The sequence below is a fragment of the Chamaea fasciata genome, unplaced genomic scaffold, assembly GCF_029207755.1.
Source record: "Chamaea fasciata isolate MVZ Bird 193981 ecotype frontalis unplaced genomic scaffold, bChaFas1.0.hap1 SCAF_4, whole genome shotgun sequence".
Lineage (NCBI taxonomy): Eukaryota > Metazoa > Chordata > Aves > Passeriformes > Sylviidae > Chamaea > Chamaea fasciata.
In genome coordinates this window covers 12,006,739-12,029,150 of record NW_027094089.1, presented here as the reverse complement: position 1 = coordinate 12,029,150, position 22,412 = coordinate 12,006,739, and the positions used below count along the sequence as shown (strand labels likewise).

The 22,412-nt window shown below is 36.8% G+C and overlaps 1 protein-coding gene across 4 annotated transcripts in view; it reads left to right on the top strand.

The window, feature by feature from the left end:
- The window catches only part of UHRF2 (ubiquitin like with PHD and ring finger domains 2), an 82,323-nt gene that overhangs the window by 24,218 nt on the left and 35,693 nt on the right, over positions 1–22,412 (top strand). For all 4 annotated transcript variants that reach the window (XM_066180847.1, XM_066180848.1, XM_066180846.1 and 1 more), the window contains exon 4: positions 7,988–8,206. In XM_066180847.1, the coding sequence (XP_066036944.1) occupies positions 7,988–8,206 (219 nt within the window). The remainder of the gene's footprint in view (positions 1–7,987; positions 8,207–22,412) is intronic.

Here is a 22,412-nt window from a genome sequence, read left to right as displayed (position 1 = left end):
ACAAACCACAACCACAACAAGTCCTGTACAAAACCTAAATGCTTTGTTATGCAGCTCTAAATTTCATAAAGTTCATTTGTTCCTCTTTCCATTTCTTATTTAAATAGTATAGTTACAGTGAATGTAAGAGGAAAAATATGACAGAGCTCTTTTTGCAAAGAGTACAGTTTAGAGAAATTACCCTTTCTGGGCAAGAATTAACTATAGTAATCTCAAAGGGATAACTATCTTTTGAGTGAACAGAGCCGTCCTGTTAGCTGTGACTGCCACAGATAGGAGGTACTACATATTCCTCTGCGATTTTGTAGATAACAGCACTGGTGACTTGTTTCTGTAGTGATTTTCTCCCACCTCTTCCACCACCATGCCCCACCCCAGCTATGTGTCTAGTATTTAACTAAATGGCTGCAGTAGTTGTAAGACCTACGTATTTCTGCAGAGAGAAAACATAGAGCCATTTAAAGGAACAGAACTCAGTTTCAGATTAAACTGGAGTCACAATTCTTGATAAGTGCAAAGGTTTAAAAGACTTGTACGTGTTTGAGAGCCCTAATTTCACCAGTGAGGAAGAGGCCAAAATACTAACTTTACTAATGCTGACCTTCAGGCGGTATTGAATTTCTCGGCATCTGTTTGTGGCTACGTAACTTGTATGTGACAGTCCATCTTCTTTAATTTCTGAATACAAGTTTTTCCCTGGTGGCAGCAGTTTGATGTGTGTTCCTGTTTTTGTCAGTGTATTTCCTCCCCTTAGACTTTATTCCCTGTATTTCCATTTCGTGTTCGCATTTGTGGGTATCATAAGGAGCTGTTAAACACTTTGAAGTCCAGGATGTGCTATCAGGTTTCATACAGTACTACCATACATTTCTTTCTTCTGCTCCCAGCAACTGACATCAAATACAGAAGAAATAAACCTGTCTTGAACATAAGCCAAATGCTGATTTAAAAGGCCTTGTGAGGAATCTCAACACACACTGAGATCCTGAAGTTAACTGAGAACTGTAGGTGATCTCCACCACAGCTTGTTTAAGAATCACTTCCAAATCAGAAACAGGACATTTCAGTAGCTGAGTGGCACCATAAGGACATGCTGTGTCATATCAGCATTTCCTCTTAACTTGTATGTCATATTTTTTACTGGTGTAGCACTGGTTATAGTGTACTTAGTTTCAGGGAGGCAGTTCTGCAGGTATTAGCTTCCTGATCATTAGCTCCCCAAAGTAGCTAGGAAGCTGCTTCCTACTTCCAAAGCAGCCGGATGACTTACTTATTTACCCTAAGTAATTTTTTTTTTCTTGTTTCAGTCATTTGTAATGAAGTCTTTACATTGAAGAGTGCTCTCAGCAGAAGCTGGGAGAGAAGGCTGGATGTTTCTGCAGCATGAGTAATTTCAGTATCACAATTTATATGCAAGTACAGATTAAGTATGACTCAAATGTAGGTAACTTTTTTCAAGGCCATTGTTTTGGCTGATGATATTCCCCTCAGGTTTTATAACAGTCAGAAAATTTTGTTTTAAACCATGAGCTAATAACTGCATCATGTGCCATAAAGTACACTGTGGTTATTTCTTCTAGGGAGCTAGTTGGATCTGTTTACTTCGTGCTTAATGTGAGCTGTGGAGTGATGCCCTTGGATTTTTAAGGTGTACAAACACACACATTAAGAAAATTAGGATTTCACTGTGTTGCCACAGAGGTCAAAAAGTGTAGTCATCCTGTGCAGATGAAGCAATATACAAGACACAGTCTTATAGCTAGAGAGCACTGACTATTCTGAGGTGATGAGGAGAAAAGTTTTAAGTACTGCCTAGTCAAAAAACCCACTTTCTACTTGAAAATGTAATCCGCAGCTGAAGAGATCATCAAGAGAATAATAACATTAAACTTGCTATTGCTTTCTCAAGGAATGGTTTGAAAATTAGACTTGCTTAATGGGTCTATTTTCTGAATGTTTTTAATACGAAATTTTCAGATATAGGTAGTAGGCTGGGATTGAATAGATTGTATCTGAGAATTCACGTATCACACTACTGATAAATTGATTTTTTGAGACTAAAGGATATTATGAGCTGTCCTCAGATGAGGTAGCCCCTACTTCTTTCTTATACTTTGTTTTCCAGCTGTTTACATCTGGTAGTGAAGTTCCATTGAATTTTGTGGTTATGTGACTGTACAAATGAAGTGCTATTGTTTCCTAATATATCTAAAAACCAGTGTTTACTAGGTGAATGTTACTGGGTTTTGTCATTCATCAGTCAAATAAATTTGCCCAGTGGAGCTGTATATAGGAAAGATTCTCTTCTTATTTGAGAGGTAGCTGCTTTGTGCAGCATTAGTGACAGTGCATGATGCAAACTGTTGAAGAAATGCCAAGATACATTCCTTTGCATGCTGTGTGATTTTCAATTAACCCTTGTAAATGTTTGACTGAGTTACTTGGCTTTTTTCTTTATATACATCAAACAGAGGAAAGAGTGCGAATCAGGAGGATGCATGTTGTCAGATTCCTGATTCAAGTTTCAGATACTGAAGTGAGAAGAGAGATTCCTTTTGAAGGACGTTAAGTTAATGGCTAGAAACATGACAAAATTGTGGGAGCAATGGACTGTAGTTTTATTATAGCACTTCCTTTTGTTTATGTTGGAGAGTTTAGAATTTCAGAAGAGGAATAGGAATAAAAGCTATATTGTCTGCCAAGTAGAGTGTTTAGATAATCTGTTCCTAAGGGTAACACGACCTTTTTTATAATTAGTCTGAGTGACTACTTGAAACACTTCTCCTAGCTATGTTAGTTTTCTAGTTCCTAATATCAGTGATTAGTTTGTTTACTCATTCAAAATTTTTACATTATATAGATTATTAGGCAATGCTAAAGTAATAAAAGAGCTGCTATGTCAGATGTCTTTTTTCCATATATCCTCACTAGAAAGTGTGCCATGAGAATCATTCAGACTTGAAAACATCTTTTGGGCGTAGCTGCACACTGCTGCTCTTCATTTCAAGAAGTCTGTTCCTTGTAAGGTTATTTGTCCCATTTGCAATGGGTTTCTGACTGCGTATGCTGTGTTTTATAATGTCAGAGTATTTGTATGTATTATAGTGAAGGTTTTGACAACAGGCATTAAGTGTAGGGCTTTGATTTCTAACGATGTAGACACTTGTGCAAACTGTAAAGGAAATAGTTTGAGGAGACAATCTAGGTGTTTCTTACATCTCTTTGGAAAGGGTTTTAGCTAAGGGAGGGAAGTTTTGCTGTCCTAGTACATGTTTGAGAGAACAACTAAGATAATAACAGTTAAACTTTTTTTGTTCAAAACTGATTCTTGGCTGAAAAAATGGTGTGATCAGTGAATTTAACTACTTACTCATTTATCTTGAATTCGCTGTTAAGTGTTCTCTTTGCATTCCTGAGGAAAGTTTTTTCAAAAAACGCATGACTTGTCTTCCATGACTTGTCTGCTATCTAGTGAAGTAAACCTGGTTTTCATTATATTCACATTACTTAAACTTGTAGTACAACAGCATTGTATTGAAAATTGAACATTCTGTGTATTTCTTACACTTCTGAACTTCTGTTTTGATACTCTTATTTCCTGGTTTTCTCCCTTCAGAGTATCCATGTTGTCCACACAGCGCAGTCATGTAAGACTAGAAGTTATTTTTTCTTGAAATTCAGAATTAAAGTAATTAGGAAAGTAAGATGGTTCTCTTCAGGCTATTAATATGGTTTCTTAGTGTATTAGCTGCATAATTCTGTAATTATTAGTTGTTAGGTAAGGCTCTCAAAATCTTGTTTATGTTCCATGTGGCTGATTTTTATCTTTATTGATATTCAGTATGCCTTCCAGTCTGTCTTTTGAAATGTATTACTAGTTTTTCTTGTAATAACAAATTCTCAGACCTACTGTTTTTTAGAAGTGCACAGCTTGACTACCCCAGTGATTTTTTTTTCCCATTCATAATTACATGGTCTTCTAGTGTAGTGCTTTGTGAAACACTGTGTTGGCTTTCTCAAACGCTACAGCAAAACTGGGCTGATTATTTCCTCAGGTTATAAGGGAGAGGGGTGGTAGCGATCAAGTTTTTTTCCAGTTTTACATTCTTATCCAGATTCACCTCTTCCAGGAGTTCATTCCCCTCTGTTTCTTTTTTTTTGGTTTTGCCCTTCTATTCCTTCATTCCACGGCTGGAATGACTCTTCCCTGAATTTTTTGATTAAGAAAATGAGTTATACTTCCATTTTAATAATACTGGAAAATAATTTTAAAATAATTTTAAATTGTGCATCTGCTCTTACATTCCTCACTGTACTAGTATGGAGATTGGATGGGGAAGTCTTTTCTTTTGTTCCCAGAATTTTATCTTTCCAGTTCTAGTTGTTCTGGTAACAGCTGGGAAAAGTGTTAGAGGGTATGTTGCAAGGTCTTAGTAAATTGAGCAGGCTTGGGTTTATTCTGACATGGAACTATTATGTGTCCTAGCATTTGAGCATTTTTAGGAACCACATCCAACCATCTGATCGTAGCCAAGAAATACTGGAATTTTTGCTTCATGAATAATTCTTTGCTGTGGAGACTGTCTACACACATAGGAAATCTCAAGAAATCCTTGCTGTACTAGTGTCAGAAATACTACAGGGAAGAATTAAATCAGAGATAGAGAAATCCTATGGTGTGCAATATTCATTAAATTTATGATTATGCTTGCTGGTATAGCTCTTTTTTTCAGTATTAGTTGCTAAATATCCTAAAACCATAGAAAACCAAGAAACTGTCCACAGCTGTGTTCAATTTAAAGGTTTAATTATGCCATATAATCTTCATTTCAACTGTACCAAATTTATACTAGCCTAATTAAATCATTGCTGTGAAAATGTTTGTTTTCTCTTGGCTGTGATCTCAGGATTTTAAAAGTAACTCAATAAATGAGAAAACACTTTCAGCATATGTTCACGTCTCACAGCAGTCCTTTATTAAAGCTTCCCACAATGGGCAAGAATTAATTTTCAGTTAATTCTTGAGGTTAAGATACATATTTATTCTCTATATTTTGGTTTATTTACGTAGATCCACATATTCCTATCTTGTGATTCTATGCTTAAATATTATTCTTGCATATTTAAGAGATTAGATTTTAAATTAATGTGTGATTTTTACAAATGGCATCTTAAACTTCAGGAAGGTGAATGTGAGGTAGTAGAATTTTCTAATGTGAGCGTGATTTTCTTCCATATTCAAATATATTGTGGCATTAGAAACATTTGAGGGCACAAGTTCACTCTGAAAGTACTCTTTACTTATTAGAATAATAATGAGTAGTGGTACTGAGCATAACATACAGAATTCAACTCTGCAAGTTTTATCCTAACTCAAAAACTTGTGGCAAGTACTGCTTCTGCTGTTCTGTCTGAGATTCACTTATGGACTAGTGTGAAGAGTTAAATACCTGGTACCTTTCACCAGCAACCATGAAAACGTTTCTCTCTGTGAAGGCACAGCAGTAAAACATTCAGTATCTGTAACCCTTTGCCAAAGAAAGATAAAATGTGGCAAAAGAAGTCTCATTTGTTTTTTAGGTAAAGTTTGTAAGCTTGCATTTCTGACCAGCTGATTAGAGGAAAAATGCACTCAGTGGAGAGTCAGCCTTCCTTTTCTTCCTTTGGAAAACCGTTTACGTTTATAAAAGGGGATTTTGGGGGTGTCTTTTAGTAAGTGGTCTTGTTCTAGTCAGTTTTTTCATGAGGTACTTCCAAGAGCAACAATGGAGACGTTAGAGATGGCAATCTTTGAAATTCCTCATCAGTACAATAGGAAGGATCTGTTCTGAGTTGCACAGAGGTGAGAAAGATAATATCAATCTGAATTTAGGGAAAAGCATTTGTCCAAAGCTTGCCCAGGGAAAACAGAAGCTGAAGACATTTTACTTTCAGAAGCAAATAGATTTTTCAGATCAAGGTTAAGTTTCTGTGAATGCCTACTCTTGTAAGTCATGTATTTTGATTTTTTGATTTTTTTTAATAGTGACAAGGGAACTTCTAAAATGTTTATTGGTTATTTTTATGATCCCATATGTATTTCTTACTTGGTTATTTCACTATATACCTAAATGGTATCTATTTTTGATCTATCTTCTCTAGTTTCCTCATGTTTAAGCACTATTTTGGTTTCAGAGTTCAAATAAAATGTTGTTATTTATTATATTCTACTTGCTGTCTTCTACAAACTTTAGGAAGGGTTTACTGTATAACTTTGGAACTGATTAAGAGGTCAAACATAGCTGTCTTAAGAATTCAGTAGCCTGTTGTACAACAATGTGATGTTATCAAGGCACTCAATAAAATAGGCACGATCCCTATAGCTGTTTTTTGCTTTGTCTTAATACCTCTGGGTGAATCAATCATGTATGCTGTGGATATTACAGTTAAAATATTAATAATGTAGCAGAATGTTATGGTAATTCCTTTAGGCAAAAGTTTCATGACATAAAGGCAAACCCTCAAATGCTGACTTTTCAGTATGCACTGAATTTGGAAACAACATGGGCAAAAAAACCTTAGGAAATGTGGAGAGTTAAATAATATTAAACTATTGTTTTGATTATGACTTGATCCCAAGTACCTGTCTCTGTATGATGTAACTTCTGTTGTGCAGAATTTTATCATTAGGATTTGAAGATGTTGGTGCAAAAACAGGCTTTGTATTTAACGTTTGTAAGTAGTTAGAGATGTGTTCTTTTACTTGGCCATTAGTTTATCCTGAAGGTACACCCACTCTTAAACTGCTGTGGTTCATGCTTCTTAAAACAAAACAATGACTAAATTTCCAGTTGTCCAGCCCCCCACATCAGTAGTAGCAAACTGACGTGTTAGATTTAATAGAAGGCATAAAACAAAGCAAGATGAACTTGTTTAAAATGCATCCAGTTTCATTGGTGGGCCTTCAGTCAACTGTTCAGGAGTAGACATCCTGATTTCAGCCTATAGTCTGTCAGTCTCATGCTCTTCATAGCAGTAGTTCTAGTATTTCTTCCTGAAGTAAACTGCAATGTGCAGTTTTCCCAAGACCTTGAAATATTCTTGTTCACTATAAAGGGTGGCATGTAAAGTGGTAGAGCCATACTTTTATTAGTAAGAGTAGGATTTTGCCATTAATGTTTTAACAGTGCTGTTTGATAAAGGTATATTAATTTAACTGTGAGTGCTCTTGCTGAAGTGCCAGTAATTGCATGATGAAAATATAATTTAAGATACATCATCCTCAGCACTGTTTGTTAAGAAGGGAGAATGAATAATTTTAATAGCAGCTGTTTATTTGCAGTAGACTAATTGCATTTTCTCTGTTAAATTTGTTCTGTGAACTCATATAGTACTAGCTAAGTGATGGGAGATTTTTATCTGCCTACACATAGTATGAGAAAGGAACTTCACTTTAGCATCTTTTAACTTTTTATTACAGGCTGGCTTTTTTTTTCAATTTGTATTTTGATCATGTCTGTATTCCAGATCATGTCTATTTTTCCAGCGCATGTGCGAATACAGGTTCTAGTATCAAGTAATAGTTCCCTCATTCAGGGGAATATTAAAAAACTGTAGTGTTAAAATGAAAAGCATCTCAAATTTGAAAACATTGCCTTCCTGCATTGGGATTTTAGTTAGAGTGCTGTCAAACAACACTAAATTATAGAGAAGTGCATATAGATTTACTTAAATTTCTTTTTTTTTTTCTTTCGTTTTTTTCTTTTTTTTTTTCTTTTGAGAGAGAGAGTGAACTCATGGAGGCTAGTTGTCCCATCTGAGATGAGACAAATTCTTAATCTGTATTTAAAGGAAAACTGTATTTTATAAAGGGTATTAGGTCAGATTGCATGGTTTTTATATGCCTAAAGAACATTTTAAAACTTACTTCTGAAAAAAGTTGTCTGTGACTTTCTTTTTACTGTTGCAGGAGTCATAATCATTGGTGTTGTTGGTTTTGCTTTTCAAGGTATCCAGAAAATGGCATTATAGAAATGGACACAGTTAATCTTCGACCCCGAGCAAGAACCATTCTCAAGTGGAGTGAGCTAAAAGTGGGTGATGTGGTGATGGTTAACTACAATGTTGAGACACCAGAAGAAAGAGGATTTTGGTTTGATGCAGAAATTACCTCTTTGAGAGAAATCTCAAGGACTAACAAAGAGGTTCATGCTAAAATTCTGCTGGGGTAAGATTTGCTTGACCAACTCAGAATATCTCTACATATCATATGAAGTCTGTTTGGTTTGGTTTTTTTATCTGCTAGTCACTACTAGATTAATTTTAATGTCATACTTTGATTCCACAGCTGTGTGAATTACGAAATTACAGTGCATGGTTTTTACAATGTGCAGACTTAACTGTAAGTGAGAATTTTTATTTCCCCTGAGATTGCTGGAGACAACCATAAGGTTTTTGATGTATTATGTGTGATTCAGATTGATCAGAGCGTGATCCAGTAATTTTTTAGATAACTGTGAACCCCTAGGTCTCACTGAGTATGAGTCATCTCTTACAGTTTGAATAAGTCTCTGAAATGCCTGATTAAATTTTTAGTGAATAAAATGTTTATGTAGTGTTATAACCTCTGATAAGTAAAGCGTGGAGCTGTGGGATGTGGGAACTGCAAGTTTTCATTGTGACTGAGATTACCTGAATATCTTTGCTTTGTTTTACTATTTATTTTTAAAACTTCCATACAGTTCTTTAGGAACAGTATTTTCTGGAGATATCCGTAAGATATTGCTGTCAGTGAGCTGTGTTACTGCCTTCTTATGGATGAAGAGATGACAAGTGGTTGATTTAATGTTGTCATGTCCCACATTTACTCATGAGTGGTATTGTTCTGGGAGTGTATTCCTGAAAATGAATTGGACTACTATCGTGCCTTGTAGTTTTCTTTACAGGAAAAGAGAATGTTGTGTCTGCAGGAAGACTTAGTGTGGGACGTGATTACTTGGGAGAGATGCACAGAAGTCTTTGTGAATCAGGTCCAATTCAGTATGTTTTTGTAAAAATGCAATCTTACCTAGTACTGGGTAGTAGCAAACACATTGACTTGGTAAAGCATGCAAGTAAATGAAAGTGTTTTGGAGGTGGGTTTTAATTTTAGAATTATATGAGTTTTGTTAGACAATCTCAGTGCATTATAGTCATCTTTTATTAAGTAGAGCAGGCACATGGACTTTTTTTATAGGCAAAACAAAAATCCCCCGAAGTTGAAATACAAGGATAGAAAAAAAGAAGAGTAGATCTTTTGAATTATTAACTTGAACAAGAGAAGAGATTAAGAAATGGAGGATGGTATCAGTGGAGAGATGCAGATTTTCACTGTAGTGCATTTAGTGCTAGTGGTATTTGGTGAGTCAGGGATGGGTTTCATGACCTTCTACAAATAGAACTGTCCAGACAGTAGTTTACGAAGTTCAAATGTCTGTTGATAATTTTTTTTAGAACTGTTGCCTATGTGGATTCTTTCAGAGTTTTCCCCATCTATTAAAAATAGGATAATCAAAATATGTTCTATATTGGCAAAAGGAAGCACCTGATGACTAATAAAAAATTCTGGTCAGAACTCTATAGGGGAGTCTTTTCTATATCTAAATAAACTGATAGTTATGCTTCAAACTAGAAGATGCTAAATTCAAATACTGTCAGTACTGTGGCGGATACAATAGGTTTCCCCATGATACTTAGACTTACTATCCTCTGAAAGGAGTTGGGAGGAAAACAACACAGTTGACAAATACCTATTCTAAGATGATGAATTTAAGTCTATTTTTCAGATGGAATCATATTTCAGAGAAATCTCTTCCTAATTAAGAACTCTGACTTCCTTTAAATGTTGATAGATTGTTTATGTAGTAATCAACTTGTTGCAGTTCTGTTAACTGAGCCCTGCCATTTTTTAAATTTATCAAAGAATAATTTTATATCACTTGTACTACCCAACTTATTCCTCTCAGTTTGTAGTAAGAGAACAAGACAAATCTCCTAGTATTCATAAATTTGTGTAAGGAGCATGCAAAAGTAATTGCTTTGAATTTCAGGTATGTTGATTTGTAAATTAAAAACAAATCTTAGTGTTTCATTGTTTATTAATACATAATATAAATAATATAAAATATATTAATTTATTTTAGAATCATAATGCAGTTGTTATTATTTTAATCCAGAATAATATAATCAATATATTTCTGTCTATAATATTGATATGTGATTATGAGTTCTTAACATTGTTAGCACTAACTGTCTCAAATAAAAGTGAAATTTATTTTTAGTTTTATATGATTACATGTTAGTGATTAAGTGATTGTATTCTAATGACTAGTTTTTTGTGTACTACTTAAGAACAGCCTTAGCAGGCAAGTAAAGGGTGGCGGAAGTCTTAGGGTTGCATCGGATATATTCATTGCTTGGGCTTTTTTTCCTTTGTGGCATTATGTCAAAGAGATTTTCTGTAAGACAGTTTTGTATGCCATATTTGAAGGTTTTATTTATTGATCTTGGTTGCTTTTGACAAGGATTTGATGAAGCTGTTGGCAAAATCACAGGAAATAACAAGAATATGCTGTTCGTGGTCATGCTTTGAAGCTAGTAGAGCATCTGATGAATACTTTTTTTTGGTACACCTTTTGGTGCACTAACACGTGTGTTAGTTTGGTGTTACTGTTACTCATCTCCTAGTCATAACCAAAAGGAAAATTTCCTCTACAGTTTGTCATCATTTAGCTCATCTTTCAGAAAATTTATATGAAATAGCGAATATTACCAAATAGATGATGAGACTGAACAGGGGAGGCAAACATAATTATGCAGAGTAATTGACCTCTTATTATTAATTCCTGTTTTTATAGTATTCCCATTGCAGCTGAAATTTTTTGGTTATAGGATGTCTAAAACATATCGAACAGGATTTTCTGTGTCTCAGATACAAATGCTAGGGAAACAACAGTGCTTTGATCATGGAATAGGACTTAAGGTTCCTCGTGGCTGTGTGTCCGTGCTTGCAGTCCAACATCTCTGAATGTGAGAGTCTTATTTCAGAGTATCTGTGGTACCTCTGAACTGATTTTAACTGGCAAGGTGCTGCATCTCCGGTTTTAGTTTTCCTCTGTTTTTCTCTTTGGGGAGAGTGTTCTATTTCATAATGACAATGCTTTTTTGTAATGCAGAATAATATGATTTGTTGCATTTGAGGCTGACTGTTCAAAATTTAACCTTGGAGCCAGCAGATATATTTAAATTTACCATACCAAATCAAACCAAAACCGATCAAACTATGTTCTGCATTTGCTCCTTCCTATAATTGAAGATAGAAACCAAATTAGATCTTCGTTTTCTTCAGTAAGCCCTTGAAAGTCTGAGTTTAGCAAGGACTGTGTCAATACCAAGACACAAATCTCCAAATTTTGCTTAAGCCTTTGGAGATGGGTAAGAATGTAGATATAAATTTTACAGAATGAACATGATTTTCTTCTTTAGATGAGTGAATGTTTAATGAATTTGTCTTCACCTGTGCAGCTGTAAAGGAATGTAGTACACCGGCCCTAAATTTTCCTGTCCATATATGTCATCTGTAAGTTCTGCAGATTTTTGTATGAGCATTCCTGATCTCAAAAAGGATTTTTTTTGTGGATTACTTTATCTTAATTCTTCCTGTATTTTTCTTGCAACCTGCCAGATCTGGTACTTGTCTTCCTCTGAGGTGGTTTTTTTTTTTTTTTTTTTTTTGGGGGGGGGGGGTTTGTTGGTGGGTTTTTTTTGTTAGTTTGTTTTGGGTGTTTTTTGTTTTGGTTTTTTTTTTTGTTGTTGTTGTTGTTGTTGTTGTTGTTGTTTCTTGTTTGTTTGATGTTTGGGGTGGGGGTTGTTTGTTTGTGTTTTTTGTTTGTTTTAATGATATGCATTCATATTTGTAATCTTGCTACTCCTTTTATTCATATCTAGCATGTTTTATTCTCAGAATGCAGTATGATATTTAAATAATATTTTTATGTTAACTGTACAGATTTTACTTTTTAACTTCTTCCTTTAATTCTTTTGGATAAGATTTTCCATTTATATGTAACTTCTGATTTTTTAAAAATCATACGTATATTAGTCTTTACAGCTTTGCAAAGGCACAGAGATTAAACACTTTACAGAATAGTGAGGTATTCTGTAGTAGTGAGTGAAACAAACTGTCCATGGGGTTTTTTGTTTATAATTTCAAGAATTCTTCTGCTTCTGTTAATTTTTATCTAGTTAAGAAGAAAGTTATTGGTAGTTGTACCTTGTTTTGACACTTAGGAAGATAACAGTACCATACTTCCTGTTACTCTCGGTATATATTGTGGTCATCGTCATGTCAGGAGTTGTTGTCATAATTTGGTAGATGCCAAATAGTACAGTTCTCATAGTGCTTCTTCTTTAAGTCTGGAATTTTCATCAATGTGGTTTATGTCTTACTAATGCTTGCATAATTTTCTACCCAAAGTAACATCCTGGTTTATTTATTTTATTGTAGTGTCTTTAATGTTTCTGGTTGATCTGGGAGGACATTGTTTTGATGCTGTGTGAAATATTATCAATATTTACTTGGACCTATTTTCTCAAATAACTTCCATCCTGTGACAGCAGGTGTCCTAGTAATAAGAATTTTAATAGCTGAAAACCTTACCTGCAGCTTTTTTTGCACAGATGTGAAAGTGGTATATTTCTTCTAGGCAACAAAACTAGTAAAAAAGTGAATTTGTATCTTCCACTTTCTTCTTCTTCTTTGTGACTTCAGTGGAGCTGGTCACCACCTTTAAAGAAGAGAACTCATCTTGAATCAACAGGACTCTTTCAAGTCAAGATAGATTCGGAGTGCCCAAGAAGCCTGCTGGGATTTTTGATGATGAATCTGTAGAGATAATGCCTAGAATTTTTTAAGCATTTCTTTGTACTGCTTTTCCCAGTCTCTACAGCTAGAGATTGCTCTTTTTGTGATACACAGCCTTAGGGAATAATCTCTCAACTCATAACAAGAATGACAACCAGAATGTTTTGCATACTGCTTAATTACCCTGTTGGACAAAAGACATTATGTTAGCTGAAGTGGTGTGTGAGTGTAATTCTCTGCTTGAACTCAGAAGCAAAATTTACTGAAAATAAAACTGTTCACTTTTAAATTTCAGCTTAGGTTTTTAACCTTTCTTCAGATGTGGTTTCAGTCAAGAATTAAAAGATACAAGGGACACAAGGACAAAATGTTATTAAAGAGACTTCAGAGTAGTGTGAAGTGTGTTCTGTTAAGGATAAAGGTGCATAGGACAAACTGCCCAGAAAATATTGGGACATCCTGGGTTCTAGAGAAAGGTTGTTATTCAGGATGTATAGTTTCTGTCTAATGTGAAACAGAACAACAGTATTTGGCTGAGAATAACCCATGTCGAGAGCATGAGCAGAGCAAATCCTGTATCCATTCACTGTGGTTCTTGTTCTCTTTGCAAGATCTTATGAGGTACAGTACTTTGATTCAGCAACTATGGCATCAAACCCTTGGTGTTGATACAGGCTGGGGATGAACTTATGGAGAGCAGCCCTGCCGAGAAGGCCTTGGGGCTGCTGGTGGAGGAGAGGCTGGACAAGACCCAGCCATGGGCACTCACAGCCCAGAAGGCCAAACGTGTCCTGGGCCGCGTCCAAAGGAGCGTGGGCAGCAGGGCCAGGGAAGGGATTCTGCCCCTCTGCTCTGGTGAGACCCCACCTGCAGTGCTGCATCCAGCTCTGGGGTTCCTGGCAGGGGACAGGAAGGACTATGGAAGGACAATAGACCTATTGGAAGAAGTCGAGAGGTGGCCACCAAAATAGTTGAGGGGAATGGAGCACCTCTTCTGTTAGGAAAGACTGGGTGAATTGGAGTTGTTTGACCTGGAGAAGAGAAGGCTTTGGGGTGACCTAATTGCAGCCTTCCAGTACCTGAAGGGAGCCTTCAAAAATGCCAGAGAGACTTTTTACAAGAGGATGTAGGGACAAAGCAAGGAGGCAATGGCTTCAAATTGAAAAATTAGGTTTAAAGTAAATAGTGGGAAGAAATTTTGTAGTACAAGGGTAGTGAGGCATAGGAACAGGTTGCTCAGGGAAGCTGTGGATGCCCCATCCCTGTTAGTGTTAAAGGCCAGGTTGGATGGAACTCTGAGGAGCCTGGTCTAGCGGAAAGTGTCCCCATCCCTGACCAGGGATTGGAACTAGATGATCTTTACGGTCCCTTTCGACCCAACCCTTCTATGAATCAATGAAAGAGTACATTTTGAGAAGTATTTGGCTGACTTAATACAGATATCCTTTTCTTGTTTCTTTCTCCTTTCCCTTTGGACAGAAGTTTCCATTTTATAAACACTCACTGATGGACATGTTCTATTCAGGTTATAGCTATTCCTTCACACTCTTTATCTGCATGCTTCATTGTTCTGCCTTAAAGAGGACAAATCTTCAGGACATTCCGTTGAATAGAAAGGATTTGAAGGATTACTGTTTTAAGATTTTCTTGTCCCTAATTCTTTTCTGATACAGAACAAATATTTTATCTGCTTACTTCCCTTTTCCTGATTCTTAAAAAGAGAACATAAAAAGCAACTGATTTGTCCTTTGTGCCATTTCCCTGCATATTGCCTGATTTTAACAAGCAATATGGGGGCACTGATTGTTTTGGGTTGGTTTCCCAAAATGGAGGGCAAGTAGGCTAGATGCTTGTAATTTGTGTTGAGCCTTTTGGACTGTGAATATACTGTTCTTTGAAATTCCAGAATTTTAGTGGCAAACCAAGTCTGCCTTATTGAGAGAGCCAAAGAGTTAGTGACCCAATTATTTAAGATCTTCTTTAGTCCTGCTGGTGAAAAGTGTAAAATTTTGGAGTGCAAATCATCCCAGGGAAAAGGACCAAGCAAATCCTGTGGATCAAAACCTGGTTAAATGCACAGCTTGTGTTAACAGACATTTGACTTTTAATAATTCCACTTTGACTTTTGTCCCTGACAACTGGAGAAAGGCAAATACTGCATCTGTTTTATAAGAGGGCCAGTCTTCGGAAAAAAGGGGACAGTTCTCATGAAGTGCAGGTGAAATGGTGATGATTAGGAAGAGCCTGAGTGATTTTTTTTTTTTCCAAGAGCAAATTGTGCCTCACAGGCTCATTTGCCTTCTGTGATAAAATTGTTTTCTCTGTGGCTAGGGGTAGAGCAAAAGTTGCAATTTAATTCAATGTGTAGGTGCCCCATAATATCCTGTTCCAGTCTGGTGGTTCCTGTAGTAAACTGGCAGGATGGACAACCAGGTGGGTTTAGGAAAAGAAAGCATTGGATGATTGGGCTCAGAGGATAGTGGTTACTAAGTTGCACAGTGCTTGGAAAGTGATGACAGGCAAGGAACAGCGGGGATGTATCCTGCGACCTGTACTGTTGAGTATCTTGTGGCAATACAGTGGTCTCTTGCCAAGTTTGAAGACACAGTAAATTGATGGAAATTCAGGGGTAGTACTGCCAGTCAGAGAGACCTGAACAAGCAGACTAGGAATGGGTGACAGGAACTTCAAGAAAGTCAAGGTGGGTAAATGCAGAGTTCTCTTCCACCTGGGAAGGCACAGACCCTTGAAGCAGTACTGACTGGGAAGTAACTGATGAGAGGAATCTGTGGGTCTTGGTAGGAAACAAGGTGAATATGAGCCAGCAGTGTGTAGGGGCTGATTAACAGTGTTTGGGCTGTATAAAAAGGATAAGTAGAAGTCTGGGGAAAGTGGTTTACTCTGTTGCACTAATTAAACTGCATCAAGAATATTCTACTCACCAACTATTCCACTCACCTCTAAACACACCCCCCCTCATCTAAATGGACGAAAGAGAGATACGTAAAATGCAGTGAATTTCAGCTGAGGAGCAGGAAATTGATTCTTTGGATTGCATCTAAAAGCTTAACATTTCAATTAATTGTGTTTTAAAACATTAGTTGCTTTAACAGTAACAGAAAAAAGTGTTCAGGTATAAAGTAAAAAGTGTTAAAATTTCAAATGTTTCAGGTGTTCTAACTGTTCCTGTAAGATAAAAGTATATTTGGAAGGTGAAGAATGGGTTGACATGGATCTTGAGGGTTTTGTATGGTTTTCCAGAACTGTATCTTCACTTTTGTAAGTGTCCTTTCTCTAATAAACATGCAGACTTGAAACCACACAGTCTTTTGTCTTGCTTTTCAGGGGGGTGATATTTAGAAGTGTTTTGAAGTTTAATTTCTTCCTAGTGAGGAAAGTAAGTCCAAACAGAAGAGGAAGAACAGAAGAAAACAGATTTAAGTGCAAAAAGACAAGCCGTGGGTTGGTGGGTGGGAAATAGTGGTGAGCACAATATTAGGCAAAGCATTATGAAAATAGAAAAAAGGAATGGTGTTGAAACGTGTATGCATTTAAGAAACTTTGAGGATGGAAAGGAGCTCTTGAGATTGTTCAAGCAGGATCAGCCAAAGCAGTTTGTCTAGGACTAAGTGTAGTTGGGGTTTTATTGATGTTATGGGTGGTTATTTGACCAGCTTTCTGAACAGTCCGCTGTAAAAAGAAAGTTCATTCTTGCCACACAAAATACATTTTTCTTGTGTTTATACTCTTACCTCTTATCCTGGCAGTGGACTAGTCAGAAGAGTCTGACTCCTTCTTATGCACATATGTAAGAGCCATCCTCACACAACCCTTCTGTTCTCTAGACTATAAATACCCCTTTATCAAGGATGTTCTATATCAAAATAATTTTTGTACCTTTTTCTGGAGCCACTCCTATAAATCCGTGTCTGTGTTCTCTGGGGAGCCTACACGTGGCCAAACTAGTGCTGAGTCGTAATTGACATTTGTCTTCCCTCTACCTGCTGGCATTGCTGCTCATATAGTCCAAGAAGCTGTGGACCTTCTTTGCTTGCAAGGGTACTGGTTTATGGTTTATGGTCGGCTTGTTTTTTTTTATGTTCCTCAAAGTCTCTCTCTACCAAGCTGCTCTTCAGTCAGGTGGAGACGCTCGGCAGGTATTTGTACTCCTCTGTGCAGGACTTGAATTTTTCTTTGTTGAACATGATGAAATTCCTTTCTGTCCCACTCTAACTGGTAGCAGAAGCAACTAATACTCACTTTCCCAGGGACTGAGTTGAGGCTGCTCAGTCTGTCATCAACCTTCCTTCTTGAAGATAGGTGTGATATTTGCTCTCTTAACAGGAAGGTGTAATCACCTTTCTGTAAAAGGACTAAGAGTATGCTCATCCGAACGTCAAGCAGCTCCCTCAGAGCTCATGAGTATGACCTGTTGGAGCCAACAGACTTCTGTATGGCCTGTGTAAATGCTCGATTACCTAATCTTCCACTGAGGCTATGTCTTCCTTGCTTTGGCCCTTCCTTTTAGTCTTGGGAACCTCAGATTCCTAAACTGGTCCTAGTAGTAAATACTTGAGGCAAAGAAAGTGCTGAGTACCTTTGGTTTTCTGTGTTTATTGTCATCAGGGGCCCTGCTGTATTTAGCCTTGGCCCCACTTTTTCTCTAGTTTTCCTTTCCTGTCACAGTATTTCACTCCCCAGGTTCAAATCAAGGTACACCTTGGCTTTCCCACCCCTATGCCTACACAATAAAATACCTCTTCCTGCCCCAGATCAGCCATCCCAGCTTCCACCTCCTACACATTTCCTTTTTATATCTAAGCTCCTTATTCATTTCTGCAGGCTTCCTGTTGCCTTTGATGCCCTGCACATGATGATAGGCCATTTTTGAGCTTGGGATGATCCTTAAATATCAACTAGCTTTACTGGTCGCTTCTCTACAGGGTATCTTGTAGGATTTTTCCCAGTAGATCTCTTTGGGAATTACATTCTCCTGTCCTGAAATCCAGGGTTGTCTTGTGCTTTATCCCTTCTCTAATGATTCTGAACTCCCATCATCTCATCATCATTGCAGGCAAACTTAAATGTCCCATGACAAGTTCTTCACTGTTTGTATGTATCAGGTCTAAAAATTTGCTTCTCCACGATCAGGAAGTTGTTGCCACTGCACTCAGAAATTCTCTATATTTGTGTTCTGCTTTGTTGACCTTATGGCAGATGCCATGGTGCTTCAAGTTCCCTATGAGAATAGGGCCTGTAAACATGTAACATTGCAGTTGTCTGAAGGAGTCGTCATCTATTTACTCATTACAGCAGGCACCTATTACAGCATCACCAATGTTCTGTCTGTTAACCTTGACCTGTGATCTCTTGACTGGTTCCTGATCTGCCCTCATATAAGGAACAACTGCTCTTAGTCTTTTCCTAGCCTCTTCTTCCTGAAGAGCCCTTACTGATTAGTTACAGCATTCCAGTTACGTGAGCTATCCCACCATGTCTTTATGATCCCAGTGTTGTCATGGAGCTGCATCAATTGAACAAACCTCAGTAATCTCCTTTGTTCATTGCCAATGCATTGCTGTATAGGTGCTTTTCTCACTTGTTTATTGGGGAGTCTCTCCAACAGTTAAACCCAGAAGTCTGTGGGCATTTGGATTTATCCATATAAAACTTAATAATTACAGGATTATCAGAGACTCCAGACAAGCACATAAGACCTGGAAAGGCTATATTACCATTATGTAATGGCCAATGGACAGTTAAATGAAGGATTTAATATCATGTACTAATGAAATTGGAAGTCATGGTGGAAGCATTTGCTGTAATTTTTCTGAAGAGAGGTAATAAAAAGAATGAAGATATTCCAAAATAAGCAGCTGCCCTCTTAATGCCAAATTAGTTAGGACCTCTTTTTCTCTCTAGGATTTTCTGGCTTTCAGGAATTCTTGGTGAATTAGATTCATTATGTTCTGAGCAGGAGAATCCCTGGATGCAAATTTTTTTTCATTATAGTAATACTGCCATATACATTCAAGCCATGATAATAAATTCATTACAAACTTTCTAGATTAGAAATATGGTATTGTCCTTCTTTACAAGCAGTTCTCCTTGCTTTTGGTTTGATATGACCATTCTTTGGAAATGTCTTTGTGATTCTGTGAATGATTTCTGAAGGTGGATACTTTCAGAAGTTTTCACTTCTCCCCCCCCGTTGTTTTTTTTTTTTTTTTTTGGGGGGGGTGTGTTGTTTTGTTTTGTTGTTTTGTTTTGTTCTGTTTTTTGTTTTTTGTTTGGTTTTTTTCTTGTGGGTTTTTTTTTTTTTTTTGAGTTTTTTGTTTGATTTTGGTTGGTTGGTTTGTTTTAAAGCACCTTACATTTTGGGGGCTTGTTGATTTATTTGCTTAGGTTTTGGGGGTATTGGGGATTATGTCGTTTTGGGGTTTGTGTATTTTTGGTTGGTTGGTTTTGTTTTTTTGCTTTGTATTTTGTTTGTTTTTTCCAGAGTGCTTGATATGTTTCTGTATTGTCAGGACTCTTCTATTCTTCCTGTTCTTGTTCATCCTGACAGTATCTCTGAGTTTGTTATGAAGGGAGGTGCTTCTTCTCATGTCTTTGTTTTTGAGTTGAGGTCTAGCAGGGTCCACTGTAACTCTGTCTTAGCTCATGATGAGTGACTGCTGCATCTACTCACTACTTAAAATCTGCATAGAAGTGTTTAACCTCTTATACCTGTTTGTATTTTTGCTTCTTCCTAGCATGAAGGAACTAGTTGACTAGCCCAGATCCTTGGAATGATGTCTTGAACAGACCCTTAGCATTGCTTCTGTGCACTGCAGTTCAGTCTGCAAACACATAGAAAAGTTGACTGAGCTTAGACCATCCAGTGTGGTGCCAAGCACAGCTCTTGTATTGTTGTTTTTTGTATATTAAGACTTTGGTGTATTACCTCTATGGGTCATTGACCTGCTTTTTTACCTGGTTCTTCATGGACATTCAAGTGTTAACATCTTTGTTTGGACTTGGATTTGGAAGCTGTAGATGCCTACTGCGAATTTGTGATAGTGTCAGTCACAGACTCAATCCTGACTACAGGAAGGGAGCAGCTGGGGTGGTGGCGGTGGAGTCCCCTCTCTGATGGGACAGGGGCATTCATGCAGCGCCCTGGACAGGACCGGGTTTGGGGTGGGCAGGATCAGGGTCCTCTGCGGGCTCCACACCTCTGTGTGGTCCATGGTACGGGGCAGGGATGTGCGCAGAGTTGTGAGCCTCTGACATTGTTGCTGGCTCTTCTCTCAGGCCAGTTCTTTCCCCAGGTAGTCTTAGGTCCACCCGCCTACAGCTCCCAGGCTAAGGAGAAGAGTCTCTGTGTCCATGTCTCTGCTTTCAGAATCTGACACCATGAACTATAATATATTGCTTTGTAAATGCATCAAGCATCACAACTACTGCTGATATTAGAAAAAGCAATATCCTGCCTGACTTGTGTGTATGTCCACAGTATGAATTTCTAGGTTTGGGAGCATGGGTATTTTGTTTTTAAAGGCATTAAAGATTCATATTAGAATATTGTCCTTAACATACCCTAGAAAATGTTAATATAATTTTTTTTACTGTTGTTTAAGTGCTAGTGTTATAGAGAGTAATAAAATTTTTGCATAGTCTGGAAGTTGTCACGTGTCTTTATCTTTACAGTGCTTGTGTAATAAATGAGAAGTTGAATTAAAAGTAGAGATAATACTGTTCCATTTTGTAGCTGTGCTTTTTTATTTTAATGATTAAACAAATGTGTGTGTAATATTCTGAAAAAAGTCTTGTAAATACTCTCTGCTTTGTTGCTTGTGTGCAATAAAAAGTAAAAGAATCTCTATGTAATTCAGTACAACCTAGCAGAATTTGGTCAGATTATGGATGTAACATGCTGTCTAAATGTGGGAAGATTTTGAAGTCACCTTTGAAACAAGCCTGTTTAAAATCAAATCTCCAGTCAACTGCTTCTAAGGAGATGATATTAAGAGTTTTAACAAGCATTCTGAATGGTAATATTGAAAGATTGTGATTTTTTAAGAAGTTATTTAACTACAGTTTGGTAATGCGGAACAGAAAGAGTTGTTGGGTGTAAACTTTACGGAAGCTGAATAAAGGCTGATTGACGTAAGGCATGTAAACAAAGTGTTGCATATGAAAAGATAGATACAGAAAGTAGTAGTAAGTCTCCTTTTGTTTTGATATATGTATTGTTTGTTAAGTGAATTTGTGTATTTGGAAAGCGTAGCCAATGTCATATTCTGTTAGGCTTTATTCTTATCATGGCTGTTTCTCCACTGACTTGGACATTACCTTTTGACATTAGTCATAGAGACTGGCTGTGAATTAGTTGTTTGTGGTAAGCATGAAAGTGTGAATATGGTTTTGCTCTTAGGAGACCTAAATATCATTAGACACTTTCCATAATTATTCTTAATATGAATATAAACTTTGTATGTGTTTTTCTAGTATTTTCCCCCCATTTTTATTCAGCATTGTATTTTGACTTCAGTGTGTGTTAAAATACTATACTTTTAATTTCAGTGTGGTAAAGTGATAAACCTAGAAATTTCCAGACAGAGATCTGACAATTGTCACTGAATCTTTCAGACTGTAAGAACTGATAAAGTTCTCTCAGCATGGTAACTGTCCAGAAGCTTTTATTTTATGTGAAGCTGACCTTTGAAAAATCCAGGATAATACTCATCTGTCATACATCTAGTCAACTGTGATTTTGAATGTCTAAAAGTGTTTTGTTATTTGAAGTTTATAAAAAAAAAGGAAATGTCTGCTGGGAAAGTGCAGATAAAAGAGGGTTCACTTGAAGGTTTCTCTCTGGCTTTGGCTAGCCTTTCTCAAAGGGAGGCTTGCATTAGGAATTCTATGTTGAAGAATCTGGCTTTGTTTTGGGATTTAATTCTTTCAGAAATTTTAAAGTTTTTACTTGAAATACAAGCACCCCGTTTACTATGCATATTGCATAATCTTATTTTTGCTATGGTAGGATGGAGAAATGAAAAAGGTTATACATTTGACAGTGTAATATGGCCACAATTTTGTTAAATAACCATGATTTTAAAATCACATGATAATTATTAAAGCACTGAATGTGTACTGTGGCAGAAGAATTATTCTTTTACAAGCAACTAGCTGAGCAGATTTTTTAAGCTTTGGTAAAGCTTAACCATTTATTATTAGCCATCATTTTCACAATGTTAGTTGATCTTCCTCTGTAGTTCCAGATATGCAGCTGTGACATTTTTTTGGAACATACCAACTTTGTAATGTTGTTTGATAGTATATGCTTACTTCTTACGTAACTCATAGCAGAAAATAAAATGTTTTCTCTGGTTCAAAGGAAAAACTTGGCCTGAAAGTTGCTTTCTAAGTGTCCTCATCCCAAAGGAAAAATACAGGACAAAAAGAGAAATGTCTACCATGATCTAATGTACATAATAGAGAAATTTTGAATGCCATCCATTTAATAAGTACTGCTTAGATATAAGGG